General features: G+C 33.8%; 1 protein-coding gene across 1 annotated transcript; it reads right to left on the reverse strand.

Moving 5' to 3' along the window:
• Positions 1–13,328: 13,328 nt before the first annotated feature.
• Positions 13,329–15,777, reverse strand: LOC114377948 (uncharacterized GPI-anchored protein At4g28100-like). The gene is made up of 2 exons (XM_028336427.1): positions 14,782–15,777; positions 13,329–13,899 (listed from the first exon to the last, which is right to left on the reverse strand). Exons 1-2 carry the CDS (start codon positions 15,415–15,417, stop codon positions 13,582–13,584), a joined length of 954 nt encoding a protein of 317 aa, XP_028192228.1. The 5' UTR covers positions 15,418–15,777; the 3' UTR covers positions 13,329–13,581.
• Between the last annotated feature and the right edge of the window lie 535 nt (positions 15,778–16,312).

The raw sequence follows: 16,312 nt of genomic DNA on the forward strand, positions 1-16,312 counted from the left end.
AGGAGTTTTTCAATACATTAACATAAAATTCATCATACTACTTATGTCTATTTAGAGTTTTGACAGCAGTTTTTGGTTGCTATATTTCTAAATCTAATATAAATAATTATTATATAAATTTCATCAAATAATAAAAAGTAATATATATATATATATATATATATATTATTGATATAATTAAATTTAAAGTTAACCATAAAGTATTGTTTATAAAATATTAATAATAATTATTAAAGTTAAAAATATATATATCAAGCACATGAAATGAGAGAACAAGTAACATGTACTAATATAGTCATTTAATTCTCATTAACATATATGCAGTGCTCATTTTCCCTTTCAAAGACAGAAAATATCATTCTCTTCCTTAAATAATATATTTATAGAATTATTTTCACCCGATTCCTATCTTCATCAAATTTGACATATCTTTGTTAAACAACAACTTACATTTATAGATCCTTCCATATTCAATACTAAATACCATCTTTCCATATTCAATACTAAATAGCATTTGACCTTGGCTTTAAAAGTTAGTTAAAGTAAAAAATAAGTAGAAGTTATTTATTATTTATTATTTTTTTACTTTAAAAACTCTTTTTAAATTAAAAGTTGGACAAAAAAATTTAGTGTATAATCAGAAATATTAAATTCTTTTTTTGTTATTTTATCTTTCAAAATAAGAAAAAAAAAATTTAAGAAGTTTTAGTGTTTTGCTCAGCTTTTATAAGTATTTAAGAATACGTCGTGTACGGTGGGAAATTTTGTAGAGCCATATGATGAGAATGAAGGGTTAAATACGTGAGGGTGCATCAAAGATAAAAGGTAGCATATATTTTTTTTAAAACAAAATAAAATTACAAATATAAACTTAAAAATACAGCCTTCTCCCATGACCACGACCTTAGCCACCATCTTCTTCGACGACAACACCCACCACAGATCCCACTTGAAGAATCTATTGTCGCTATCAATTCCTCTTTCGCCACGATGGCATCGTCGCCAACAACATAAGATCACCCAAAAATCCTCAAATCATCAATCTTTAACAGATCAAAGCCACCCAACACGATCAAAAACCCTAAGTCACTGCACCGAAGTTTTGTCATCGTTGTGGTTACTCCTTGTTCTTATAGTTCGCCCCCTTGTCGACCTCCTTCATTCCTGTTTTGCCTTCCTCGCTGTCGACAACCACGACGCCATTATGCGTGACCACAACATCTCCTTATGTGGCCACCAATCTTTCCAGATTCACCCTTTTCATTTGTCCCTTTTTCTTCTCTCTCCTCACTCCACCTCTGTGTCCTTCCTCTTAATCGTTTCAATTTCCAACATTGCCACTCACTCACTCACTCACACCCTCTTTCCTCAACAATAGTTCACAACATCGAATGCATAGGAAAGGCCGTGGGCTTCTTCGGGTTTTTTGCTTGGTACACCCTCCCATATGCAGGACCTATCCTGACTTACGCATAATAGCCTGAGTCTTGGTTAGGTTAATACTCCTGGAACATTTTAGAATTGCAAATAGCATTAGCCCATGAAGGGCCCAAGTCCCATCACAGAATGTTTTGTCCTTTTTTTCTCGTGGGCTTATTATGTGCTACCTACTTGTCTTTTCTAATGTCTGATCTAAAACCGAATAATAAAGAAGATTGTCGTATATCAGATTTTCATTTGGTACCAATTTCGGCCTGACCCATCACACCTGAAAAAATCACTTGGTATTTGCTCTTATAGACCATTAATTTCTAAAGTTTTGTCCCTGCTAAATCATTTTATATAAACTATGTAGTATATTATCTTGTGGACCCAAAGACAATTATATATTGTCCTAAGTAGATGTGACCTACTAACAACGAGATATCCTATTACTTTGTAATAAGAGACCAATTTGATTTTCATGTCAAGTATTTATTGTATCCCTTCTTTCCCAATCTCGTGTCAAGTCTTTATTCTAATACTTCAAATGATTATATTAAATAAAAAAAATATTTTGATTATTATTGAATATTTTTAGAAATATTTTCAAATTATATTTAGGTAAAAGGTTAAAAGAATAAAGGACAAAACATGGTAGAAGGAAGTGGAAGTGAAAGATAATTGTTAAAAGTAGTGTAATTCAAAATGTAATTGTTCAATTTTATTAAGTTTGTGAAATGCATTAGAGGTTAGTCATAATAGTTGGGTTGTTAACTAACTATGGTTAAACCTTACTTAGTGTATAAATAACATGTAAACCCCGTGTAATAATGTGTGTGATCAGTTTTTTCAGGCATTTTAATTCCCACTCAAGTTTGTTATTGTTCTGTTATTCAAGCTCTCTCCCTCTCTTGTTTGATTCTTCCAAAACCACAACCAAGAAGAGTAGATTAACTCACAATGGAACTCCATACACTCCTCAACACAATGGAACTGTTGAGAGAAGGAATAGAACAATGCTAAATATGGTTAGATGCATGTTGAGAGAGAAGCATCTTCCACATGATTTATGGGCAGAGGCAGTATCCACAGCTGCTCACATCTTGAATAGATGTCCTACAAAGAGGCTTGACAGTTTGACATCAGAAGAAGCTTGGAGTGGACTCAAGCCTAGTGTGAAACATTTCAAGGTATTTGGCTCACTATGTTATATGCATGTGCCTGAACATAATAGAAGAAAACTAGACTCAAGGGCTCAAACCATGATCTTGGTAGGTTATCACAGTATTGGGGCCTATGAACTTTTTGATCCCTTGAGCAAGAAAATTGTGATAAGTAATGATGTGATTGTGGATGAGACAAAGGAATGGGACTGAAACATTGGTATGGAAAGACAAACCAATGAAACAATAGAAGTTGAACTGGGAGGAGAAGAAATACAGGATGAAGTTCAAATTGACAATGAGCAATATGTGAATGATGAGCAAAATGTGAATGATGGGCCAAATGTGATTGGGGTTATACCTTTGAGAAGGCCACTAAGACAGATATCTCCACCAGTGAGGTTTCAAGACTATGATATCTTCCTTGATGCTGCTATCAATGTTAATGGTGAGCTGATGAACTTAGTGTTGTTAGTAGAAGCAGAACCAGTTTCACTTAAGGAGGCACTAGCTAATCCACATTGGAGAAAGGCCATGGAAGAGGAATTGAGATCAATTTAGAAAAACAAAACTTGGGAAATGGTGAATTTACCAAGTAATAAGAAAGCCATAGAAGTGAAGTGGGTTTTCAAAACCAAAGTCAAGTCATCTGGTGAAATTGCCAAGTATAAGGCAAGGCTAGTTGCAAAAGGTTTCTTACAAAAGCCTGGTCTTGATTTCAATGAAGTATATGCCCCTATAGCTAGAATTGAAACTCTGAGACTCATAGTTGCAATTGCTAGCATGAGGAAATGGACAGTGAGTCAGCTAGATGTGAAGTATGCTTTTCTCAATGGTCCATTAGAAGAAGAAGTATACACAAGGCAACCACTTGGCTATGAGAAGATAGGCATGGAAGATAGGGTAATGAAGCTGAACAAAGCCCTATATGGCTTAGAGCAAGCTCCAAGAGCTTGGAATAAAAGGATTAATGGATTTTTGCAGAAGCAAAAGTTTCTGAAATGCACCACTGAACATGGAGTGTACTTGAAGGACTATGGAGTAACTGGTGTAGTGATGCTATGCTTGTATGTGGATGATCTTCTTGTCACAGGTGATAGCTAACAAGAGACTGACAAGTTTAAGAAGGAAATGATGGATGATTTTGAAATGTCTGATATAGGCATAATAGCTTATTTCCTAGGTATGGAATTTGTGACACCTAAGAGTGGCATATTCCTTCACCAAAAGAAATATGCAACTAATATATTGAAAAGGTTCAATATGCATGATTGCAATTTTGCTACTACTCCTTGTGAACCCAGAATAAAACTATATATTGGTGAAGACACAAACTTAATTGATTCAACACTATATAGGCAACTCATTGGCTCATTGAGATATTTGTGTAACTCTAGGCCAGATATCACCTATGGAGTTGGCTTGGTTAGTAGATTCATGGAGAAACCTTGCAAGGATCATCTACTTACAGATAAGAGAATTCTTAGATATGTGAAGGGCACACTGGAATGTGGAATTCTATTTCCTGCAGCAAAAGAAAATTCTGAGACAGAAATTGTTGGTTACACAGATGTAGATTGGAGTGGAGATGTTGGTGATAGAAAGAGCACATCCGGGTACATGTTCATGCTTGGAAATGCTCATATATAATGGCGTTCAAAGAAACAAGAGGTGGTAGCATTATCTAGTTGTGAAGCTGAGTATATCTTAGCTGCTTTTGGTGCAAGCCAAACCCTCTGGCTAGGAATGTTACTGGAAGAGCTTAACATCAAGTGCAGTAATGTAATGAAGCTTAGGATTGATAACAAATCAGCCATAGACCTTGCTAAGCATCCAATAGTTCATGGATGCAGTAAGCATATAGAGGTAAAATATCATTTTCTTCATGACCAAGTTAACAAGAATAAACTAGCTCTTGAGTATTGTAGAACTGAGGAGTAGTGTGTAGATATGCTAACCAAAGCTTTGAAGCCTAAGAGACTTGAAGAAATGAAGAACAAAATTGGAATGCACAAATTGACAAATTTGAATTAAGGTGGTGTGTTAAAAGTAGTGTAATTCAAATGTAATTGTTTAATTTTGTTAAGTTTGTGAAATGCATTAGAGGTTAGCCATAATAGTTGGGTTGTTAACTAACTATGGTTAAGCCTTACTTAGTGTATAAATAACATGTAAACCCCGTGCAATAGTGTGTGTGATCAATTTTTTCAGGAATTTTAATTCCCATTCAAGTTTGTTATTGTTCTATTATTCAAGCTCTCTCCCTCTCTTGTTTGATTCTTCCAAAACCACAACCAAGAAGAGTAGATTAACTCCAACAATAATGGTTGACTAAGTTCTAATGTTGCTCCTTTCAAGAAAAAAAGTTCTATCGTTACTTCCATTGATGAATATAAAGTGTAAAATGTTCATATTCTTTTAAAGTGAGTTATATAATGTTTAGTTATATTTTTTTTAGTGTTAATTATGTTTTTTTAGGATTTTTATTTTATTTTAACTTTATGTATTTTCTAATTCACTTTTATAGGGGAAAAAATGTTGTAAACTTTAAAATAAACAATTAAGAATGGGTTTGTTTCTACGTTTAAAATGGCATTTAACTAAGGTCAATTCAATAAATTGTTTTGTTTGAACTCTTAGAAAGTGTGATACGGGTTGACGCTCTCTTTATTTACTAGAATTTTCCCGTAAGAAAGAGACAAACACAAAGGTCTTGTGGGACTCACATGCTATTTTATCATTATATGAAGGTAAGTATGACAATAATGCCACAAAGTTCTCATCTTAAAATTTTAAAAAACTATTTGCCATAAAAAAATTTTAAAAAGAAAACTAGTATTATAGTTGTGTATTCATAGGATAAATATTTATTTATATATAATTAAAATTTATAAAAAAAAATGAATATTTTTATATTTATAAATTATATTATAATTAAAATTTAAAATAAATAATTATTTAAAAATATAAATGTTATGAATCAGCCCAAAGTGGAGTAATTCAGCACAGAGCAATCCAACACTAAAGAAGAAATAGCAGCAGACAAGGTGGAAACAGCCTGTTATGATTAGGAACAAGGAACAACAACAAAATGCAGTAGGTAGTGGAGTGAGCAAGGGTTGTCCTTCTGTGGCTGTGCAGTACAATTCTGTTAGGATTGCTTTTTCACTTTTTGCATTTTGCTTTTGCTTTTCCTCCAAGGCAATATGCCACAGCACCATTACCAAAGTGTTAGCAGACCAAGAGCTTATATATAGCAAACAATGTATTTAAATGAAAGCAAGCAATATAATCAAAAGTTCTTTTCCTTAATCTTCTCTTTTCTGGAGACACCTAGGTCTCGAAAGCTAGGATCCTTATGAGTAGAATTTCTGCTCATAACAATTTGGTGCTTTCATTGAACCCTCCCACTATGGCTGAAGCACCTCCGCCCAAAACCAGAATGGAACGCATCGAAGCAGCCATAGCCAAGCTAGCCTCCAACCAACTCCATGTCACCAGCACACTAGATGAACTCATTCACCGCACTATGATGTTAGAAGCCCGTCAACACCACTCACCCATACCTCCATCTTCTTCCTCTCTGAAGATAGTCCTCACACACACTCCAATAACGCCTCTACCACTGACTTCGCCACTGCCTCTGTCGCTCAAGCCGCCTTAGTCACCCCCGTTCACCACACCCACACCCCTGCCAACTCCGCCACCACAACCCGCACTTATGCTGAAACACACTGCACCCTTACTAGCTCTGTTTCCCATGCCTGTTCCTCACCTTGCCGCCGACAACAAGCACCAACCCGTCCATGTGTCGTCCTCCATCTTCACCCAACTCAGCCACCTCCGTGCCGTGGCTTCCCTCCACAACCTCTTCAGTTTCATGGTTCATTATGGTCGTGAAGCGGCTTCGCATGACAAGATTTTGAAACATCAAGTCATGGCGTTGTTTGAGACAGAAATTGTGCCCTATGGGTCAGCCATGGTTGCACGCGAGTGTCAACCAACTGCTTTTGCCTTAAGGAAGGCGGTTGACCCAAAGGAACCTTGCCGGTACAAGCCTTGGGATCCTGGACGACCTCGGTGGACTTGTAACACCTTGAGGACAAGGTGTTTTCAGATGGGCGTAGGAATGTTATGAATCAGCCCAAGGTGGAGTAATTTAGCATAGAGCAACCCAACACTGAAAAAGAAATAGCAACAAACAAGGTGGAGACAGCCTGTTATGATTAGGAACAAGGAACAACAACAAAATGCAGTAGGTAGTGGAGTGAGCAAGGGTTGTCCTTCTGTGGCTGTGCAGTACAATTCTGTTAGGATTGCTTTTTCACTTTTTGCATTTTGCTTTTGCTTTTCCTCCAAGGCAATATGCCACAACACCATTACCAAAGTGTTAGCAGACCAAGAGCTTATATATAACAAACAATGTATTTAAATGAAAGCAAGCAATATAATCAAAAGTTCCTTTCCTTAATCTTTCCTTTTCTGGAGACACCTAGGTCTCGAAAACTAGGATCCTTATGAGCAGAATTTTTGCTCATAACAATAAAAACATATTTTAAATTCACAATAAATAATTTAAATTATTATATGAGACTTTTAAAATTGGAATGTATAGACTAGAAAAAGAAAATAAGTACACAAATAAAAAATATAAGAATGATAGTCTGACTGAGATGATTGAAAAATATATATTTTGACTAGTAGTGAAATAGTATATAATGAGGAGAGTAAAAAGTGTTAAGAATCTCCAATTAAGTGTGGGGGAAGAGTGACAATTTCACTAAGAAATTCCAATTTATAATTTAGATGTAAATATTTTTTCTTGCTTTTAATAAAAATTAAAAAAAAATTCATAATTATTTGATAAATGATATTACTGTATTAAAAGTAATTAAATATTTTTCTCAAAATAAAGGTCTAATGTTCTAGCATGATAGCCTATGACTCTAACTTATTTTAAACTTTTTTATAGAATAGTTTGTGTAAAATATGATTCTATAAAATTTTAAAAGAACATATATATATATATATATATATATATATATATATATATATATAATTTTAAAAGAACATATATATATATATATATATATATATATAAAATTTTAATGAAAAAAGCTTTAAAAAAGGCTTTAAGATAAGTAAAATTTAGGAGATTTTCCTTATTATTTCAAACCACAACATCTAAAAAATACAATATGTAAGAACTTTTAATTTAAAATTAAATTTTTAAAAACTAACAATTAGCTATAAATTTATTTTTAACACAGTTTTTTTCAGATGTAAAAACGGATTTTTTTTTTAAACTAAAAAGATTCATAATAAAATTTACTGTTAGCTTGAAAGAAACAATAGATGCCACCGGGTGAAAATAAGTTAAACTGAATTAAGTTTTGCTTAAATAAGTTTAGCCTTTTAAAAAAATTCATCACTTAAGTCTATTATTGTTATAGGTTTTTATTTTTAAGTCTGATGTAATCTATTGAAATGCATGTCTTAATATGTTAGCAGCCTATTTTATATTAATTTTTTGATATAGGTCTAATTTCTCTTCACATGAGCCAACAGATTCATAAAACATTGAAAAAAAAATATATATGTAAATCAAATTAGATTCTATAAAAATTTAAACCATTATTACTCAAAACATGCTACAAAGGTGGAAATGAGTGAAGTGGGTTTTATAAAGAGCCACCGTATGATAACTTAATTTTAAAAAATAAAATTATTTTGTAATAAGCCCTTATAAATTTTTATCACTCAATAAGCTTATTTTACTTAGGTCAACATATGCTTAATATTTTAAAAAAGTAAATAAATATACGATTTTCATGCATTATAACAGTTTGAATATAATAATAATATAATAAAAAATAGACTTTATATTCTTAAATAGTTTAGTTTGTTAGGCTTAATTTTTTTTTTAAATGGTCTACATCCACTTTTAACCAAATAGATTTTTATAAACGTCCAGGTTTGGCTTGTTTTTAAAAAAGTTTGACTTAATCTGGATATGATATAAGTTAGTCCTTTAGAGTTAGGATTATGTCAGACAATTTGATCTATTCCTACCCTTAGATACCACAAAGTAAATGTACTTTTCTAATTTAATATAAAATAAATTATTCATAATTAATTGTGTGCTTGTTTTGGTGTATGTATAGAATTGTGTTTACAACTTAAATTTATCCTATTTCCACTTCAAATTAGAGAAATATGTAAAACCTATGAGAGTAACTTCATCATTGAAATATTAAGGGTGGGTGTATGGACCTGGATTCCTAGACCAGTTTGATAAGCTTGAGGATTGCACAGATAACGAACCTATTTTATAAGAATCCCCATGACCATAGGAAAATTTAGGTCTAGTCCATGAAACCCAAGGACTTCATAGTTTTAATCTGCAAGCTCACGGACTAGCATGCGAATCCTTAACTATTGTGTGTTGTGAGGAAACACTAACAAAGGAGAGGACTCTTCAGTTCACTTACTCAAATAAATAAGCCCTAACTCACACTCGTGCCTCCCCTCCTTTAATGCTTCCTTGCATCGTCCTCCTTCACCCTTTAGGTAATCGTTGAAGATAGTTGTAATGCCTCTGATTATTGATGTCTTGACGACTCACACTCTATCACTCTTCAAATGGTGGCATTTCCCTCCACTTCTCATTGGTCAGTATCCTCCACCGATCAGAACCCTTCGTAGGTAGTCATTTTTGAGACATCGACAACTAGTTCTGACACTACTTGACTGCTCTCAGTATTATTGATTGTTCCCACAAACCAACATGAGACTTTTAACATGTTTTATCTTCACTCACACGTTTTCTGAAAACACTTCCCAGAAGGCTACTCATCCCATAATTGCTTCAAGGCAAACACACTTAACTTTGGAGTTCTTAAGTGACGGACTACCAAAAAGGAGATGCATCTTGTTAGTATAGGTAATATCAATTAATTTTTTTAAGTCATCCTCAATTGTACAGTTTCATACTTGTATAGAGGGATCCAAAGATTGTACAAGTATGATATTGTACAATTGAAGATGACTTAAAGGAATTAATTAGTATTACCTATACAACAAAATGCATATACTTTTTGGTAGCCTATTACTTAAGAACTCCACAGTTAAGCATGCTTGTTTTGGAGCAATTAAGGGATGAGTGACCTTGTCGGAAGTTTCCTAGAAAGCGTGTGAATGAGGACAAAACATGTTGAAAAGTCTCGTGTTGGTTTGTAGGAACAGTCAATGATCTTGAGAGCAATCGAGCAGTGTCAGAGCTGGTTTTCGAGATCTCACAAAAGTCTACCAACGGAGGATTATGACTAGCAAGGATATTGAGTGAAGTATCACCGTATGAAGTGTCATAGTGTGAGAATCGCTGAGAAGTCGACAATCAAGGGTGTTATAATAGTCACCAAACCGGTGATGTTACATCATTTGTGAATGAGATTTTGAGACAAGCAAAAGTGAAGCAGAGGTGCACATTTTTTAGACAAGCACTGAGGGTCAATGGTACATGTTTTTGAGACAACCAATGAGGGTCAAGGGAGATCTTTCAGCCACATGTGTTTTCTCTGGTCATCGCGCCTATCTCCAGCCACCCATGCTCTTGTCAAACCACTGTGGTGCAATGTTCGCCCCTTTCTCGCAATTATAGACTCAATTGCACTTGCACTCTATTGGGTTGTTCTTCGTCCCTCTTTCACATATTCTCACTTACAGTGATATTTTTTCAAAAAAATAAATAATTTATATTTCACATTACTATTTTGGCCCATAGATCGATCTGTTTATTCGTGGGTTTTGACAGACCGAGTATGGACCTAAAAATAAAAACCATTTATCTCATGAACCAAACTTATTCAGCCCATCTAAAATGCGAGCATTGTAGGTCGAGTTTTAATCGGACTGGACCGGTTCATATACTCATCCTTATAAAATATAGTGCTAGATGAGATCCACGTCCAATTCCCAAGTTAAAGTAAAAATTACTTTGTAATATTGCTTCAAATTATCATGTATTTGATCCATGCTTTTGGGGTTTAGATGTAAATCTAAACACAAGAATACAAAGATACATATCACGTCTCGAACATGTTAGCAAACATGAACTTATAATATTTTTGCTTCAGTGTCTCCAATGCATGTTCCTCCCATTTCTTTAGATGCTTCAGGTTGGACGTGGATCACATATGCCAAAAGCTAAATTAAACATGCACTTAATATTTGTAAATTTTCAAATTTGAGTTTGACCAAAGAAAAACAATTTTCGTTTCACAAACCTTAGCTCATATTGTATTTGATTAGAGAAACACTCAAATTTGATCTTTAAATTTTCCAAGCTCTTTCATTTTAGTCTTTGACTTGATAAAATTAAAAAAAAAAAAAATCCTTAGATTTATAATTTGTCATTAATTTCTCTGTTAAGTATTTCTATTAAGCTTAATGGATATGCCTAAACACACATGCAATATGTAGGAAAGACAATGGAGTACAGTGATAACTCTCACTTATCCAGTTGGATGAAAATCGGCTCTATATCCACACAAGTATATCCACAAATTTTATGAACATTCCTGGGTATCCATCAATATTTGCTAAAACATAAAATTTAAGTAAAAAGAAAAAATAAACTAAAAATAAATAATTTTAAAACACGTATTTAAAATAAAGTTACATTTTTTTCTTATAAACTTTAGGACTAGAAAAAAAAATAGTATCCTGGTTCTTTTATTTTTCCTCTTTCGAAACAGTATGCTGTAGACAAAAATGTTGTTCTCCCAAGTGAAAACTTAGTTCTTCTGGGATGATTTTCTTCCAACTTAGGCTGCATTGCAAGTTCATAAAATCATCTACTTCTCTAGTTCTGCTGAAAAAAAGTTTTAGGGAATAACCTTTAATAACTGAACAATGGAGAAGAGTCACTTGTGCCTTGCTTAAATCCTCGCTGCCGTAAGATGTATAAGCACTGCCACGATCTGTTGCCTTTGTTGGACTACCAAAATGACTTTTTTTTTACTAATCATATATTATTGGTATGAAATTATTTCGTGAAAGTAGTCTTTTGACATGATTTATTTTATATTTAAACATTAATCAAAATTTAAATTTTAAATCATTTAATTAAAAAACATATTTCAATGAATAAAATAACAAACGTTCGACCACATAAAGATTATTCTCCCTTAGATTAAACTAAATTATCTGAACAGCAATTGAACCCGTGAATTGGTAAATAGTAACATTTTAATTATTGTTTTGTAGATTGGTACTACTCGGATTCCAATTCAGCTCTGTACCTTCATTGAAAAATGTAAACTAGTGTTTTCTGCTGCGTTTTTTCTGTCTAGATTGATAACTTAACACATTTTTTATTTTGCTAAGTCGACCAACATACCCAGTTCATAGGGAGCTGTTTCCCCTTGGCTAAAGGATCTCGAGTGGTCCAGCGAAGCTGATACTATTGCTTCCCAATACAACCTTGATCAAGCACAAACATAAAACCTTTGAGGACTTTTCTATGTTTAGCACATCAAAGTTTGAAGCAGCCTAAGACTATAGCAAATTACATTAACCATTATTTATTATTTACAATTTCGTATCAACAAATAATTTCACATGACTTGTTTATTTTTCAAGTTATGAAATGAAAAAATCCTCGAGAATAGTTTGAAATGTGAATGTTTAAAAAAATAACAAATTTATTATTCATGACGGGATCTCATTGTTAACCTCCATGAGCTTGAGACACCAATTATATTACAAGCATATGATGACCAAGAGTCATACATGATCCAAGTGAAGCTTGGCAATTTTAAGGTGTAAATTCTCGCATTGAAAAGAAAAAGTTTAATTAAAAACATCTAAGAAAATGAAGGAAAACTCTTTTCTAATTAAGACAAAAATAAATAAATAATCTTGCGAGACAATATATAATATGCTAAAATTATAAATAGCTTACCCAGCAGCCAACAAAAACATTAAATTCGAACGCAAATTTAATTAGGAGAAAATAAAATTTCTCATGTAAAACAATAACCTTTAGATGGGGTTAATTAATGTCCACCAAAAAAAACAGTGTATATTCATATGAAAATATACTTCCCGTGTTCCTATATACAAAGTACATAACCTTCATAAAAAAATTAATCATTAAAATTTTCAACAATTCATTTAGATTTTTTAGATTTGTTTATAAAATTATTAGCACCTCATTTGCTTCATTTCTTTCTACCTAATTAATAATATATCCAACAACTATTTACATTTTATAAAAAGAAACAAAATAAACTAAAGAAATCATTCTAATCATCCACTGTTTTCATGAGTTTAAAAAAAAATTATCAAAATTACTAATAATTAACAAAAAGTTGTTAAGAATTAAGATAATTTGTAAGAAATTATTACAGTAACTACTTTAAAAAGTCTTAAACAAAAGACAAACCGAACTTCCAAAAAGATTCTCATAAACAAGGTTAATCCGAAACCCAACAATTTTTTAAAATATATCAAATTTTTAAGATGTAAAAACAACCCCAATTTCTTAGGTCTGAAAACATCTATGATCTTAAATTTTCAAACATAAAACATGCAATTTTTTTAACAAAATGGCAATAAAAAATTCTCATCCACCTGTTCTTCATTCTCACGCAGTAAAAAAATTAGGGAGTTTTATATCTATATTCGTTTCCTTCAAACCAGCAAGAAAACAACAAGGATGAGAAAACTGGAGAGGCAAAAAAAAAAGAAAAACTAAAAAAAACCTCTTCTTTCTATGTAAGTTGGTGACACTACCGCACTAGCATCATGTACACACAGACATGTCAATGGACTCTGAAAATTTACAGCGAGAAAAACCCTCCCTCTAGTCAGAAACAAAAACAACCCACCATGTTTTGTTTGCATGTTTTGTCGAGTAGCTCAGCTTCACGTGATAGCGAGAGAGAAAGAGAAGAGGACAGACACTAAACCCCAGCAAGTGGACCCACCCTTTCTACACAAAAGCGGAAAATAATAAGAGAACCACGAGGGGCAAAACCGTCACGCAAAACTTGGACGGCCGAGATGGCGCGTGGCCGCTCTCGAACTGAAGCGAATCAACGGCCAGCGGCATGTTCTCTTGGTCAGGACTACACTTGGACTCGTGAGGGTGCGCACTGTACATCATCGCACGCAGCACTGCCGAAACGGTAGGTATGTACGCCGTTTTGTTCTTCGCCAGAAGCCACGTTAACCCCATCAGTTGACAGTCCCGGTTGAACATTTTCTTCACCCTATCACTTCCCTTCGTCTCGTTTTTATACCCCTTCACCTTCAAAAACCAAAAAAGTAAAAAAAAAAAAATAACGTTATTATCATCAATTAATCTTTCAATACCTAAAAACAAAAATCCTAAATAGTAGTGAAAACATGGTTCGGGACAAATTAGAAACGGTTCAATTCAACAATGTCGCAAAAGTTAAACCGAAAAAAGAAAAAAAAAAGTTTCTAATCTAATAATTCGTAAACGCACATGGGAAGTCATGTTCTCAGGTCAACCTGGTCGGGCAAAAAAGATGACTTATTTCTTCCCCTTCACTTTTCCTTTTGAATTTCGTTACCACTTCGTAGAACATTTGCACCCAACCCAAACAACTTTACCAAAGTTCAAAAAAAAAAAATAGTGTATATAAGTAAGGAAAGTGCTGTTTGAAATGGAGTTATTCCTAAACTCAAATTTTAAGATAATATTGTTAAGTAATTTTTGTTGGGTTTAATATTGAACTATTCACAATTCTTAGGAATAACTAAAAAATGTTCAATCTTCAACATGAAAAGACATGCTAGCTATTTCATATTAACCAGTGATATAATAATGTATATAATCAAAGTAACAGCCTTTTAAAGAAAATCAACGAAAAAAAAAGATGTTAACAATTTCTTTTAACAAGTGATGAAGAATTAAGGTTGAATCATTGCAAGTAATACTCAAGTTTAATTGAGTTCAAACTTTAAAAGAAATAATTTCCGACCGAGACTGGATTAGTGAGGTCTCCTTCCTTGTGAACCGGTTAAGACAAAAAAAATTAGGAATTAATTACAAAACTGGTGAATATTTTATATTTCACAGCAATGTCACGTCACGGTGAAAAAAAAGTAATAATTTTTAGGGTTGATTGATAGAAGCTCAGAATAATGATATGATTGGAGTTACCTTTTGTAGGGCACCGAGGCATTTGGTGCAACCAGCGTAAGAGGAGTTACGGCAATTATTCTCGAGGTTGCGAACCGCAGCGGTTGGGGTGGCGTTCCTGTGAGAAAGCGAGACGTTAAACGCAGCGTTGCAGGTAAGCGACGTGATTTGGTGGAGTCTGATGCCGCAGAAGCAGAGAATAGCGTCGCACGTGGCGTTGGGCTGAGGGATTCGGATGTTGCGGGAGAGAAGCGAATCCTGGAGCGAGTTGACGCATTTTTGGGAGTCGTCGGGCATCATCGGAAGGTCGGCGGAGGACGGAGGAGGGGCGGCGGAGACATCAAGAGCGGTGCGGGCGTGAGCGGCGAAGAGCCAGGCGGCGAGGACGGGGCAGCAGCGGCTCCGGTCGAGGTCCTTGCCGCAGGCATCCTTGACGCCGCCGAAGAGCTCGTCGGAGAGGTCGAGGCGGCAGGTTAGGGCCTGGGTCTGGACAGGGAAGGCGGGGACAGTGTTGGAGCCCGGTTCGAGAGGCTGGTTGGGGTCGCTCACCGGTTCGGAGAGTAAACCGGCACGAGAAAAAGGTAGTAGGAATAGTAGTGACGTAAAGAAAGTAAGGTAAAGGCATGCGAGAGTGGGGATGGGGGGGAATGATTGCATTTTTTGGGGGTTTTGTTTGGGATTGGAGGAAATGAAAAAGGGGGAGGAAGATGGGGATGGGTTGAAAAAATGATAACTTGGAAAGGGAAGAGAGGTTCCTTACTGGGATGATGTTTTTGTTGAAAATTTGTATAGGAAGAAAGAAGAAAGGTGGGGAGATTCAAGGGACATTGGTAGTATTATATGGTACTATTTGAATTGGTTTGAGATTCGTAGAGGCATGATTTGATTGGGGCGTGTTGGCTATAACAATAGTGCATGCTAAGGAGGTGCTAAAATCGAGACAGCGCGGGCTGGTTTGGGTAAAAAGGTTAGGATTTTCTGGCGTTTGCTTTGGACCCTGCCGGTAGTGGTGTTTCTCTCACTGCTTTGTGCTCTTTGACAAAGTGGATTAATTTAAGGGCTATTTACCATTATAGCACTGTCAATAAAGCTGTGGAGATTATTGTGCACTTTAAGAGTGTGTTTTTAATATATTTTATTTAATTTTTAATTTTTAATAATTATTTAAAATAATATTTTTTAAAACGTTAATTTTTAATTTATTTTCTTTTTTATTTTTAAACATTTATCAGATTTTTTAATTTTTTATTTAAGAGAAATTTTTATTATTTTTATTCTTCATATAATTTTATATTTTTTAGGTAATTTAACACATAATTCTATTAAACACTTAAGTTATATTTCGTAAGACATTTTAATTAATTTTTAATATTTTTTACTAACTTAAAAACTTGTTTGACTATTTGATAAATAATTTTTTTTAGTAGTTTCTAATATTTTTTAAAAGACTACTTTAAATAGCTTTTTTTAAATGTTAGTTTCTAACTTTTTTATATTTTCTTCCATTTTATCTACAATAAATATATCTAATTTTCTAGTTAATTTTGTCCTT

Source organism: Glycine soja, chromosome 12 (genome assembly GCF_004193775.1).
Source record: "Glycine soja cultivar W05 chromosome 12, ASM419377v2, whole genome shotgun sequence".
Classification (NCBI taxonomy): Eukaryota; Viridiplantae; Streptophyta; class Magnoliopsida; order Fabales; family Fabaceae; genus Glycine; species Glycine soja.

Bases quoted from the DNA above. Each gene is read 5' to 3' on its own strand.
- LOC114377948 (XM_028336427.1), bottom strand. From the start codon at position 15,417: ATGCAATCATTCCCCCCCATCCCCACTCTCGCATGCCTTTACCTTACT. The intron at 13,900-14,781 runs GTAACTCCAATC...TGGTTTTTGAAG, and splicing joins GCCTCGGTGCCCTACAAAAG to GTGAAGGGGTATAAAAACGA.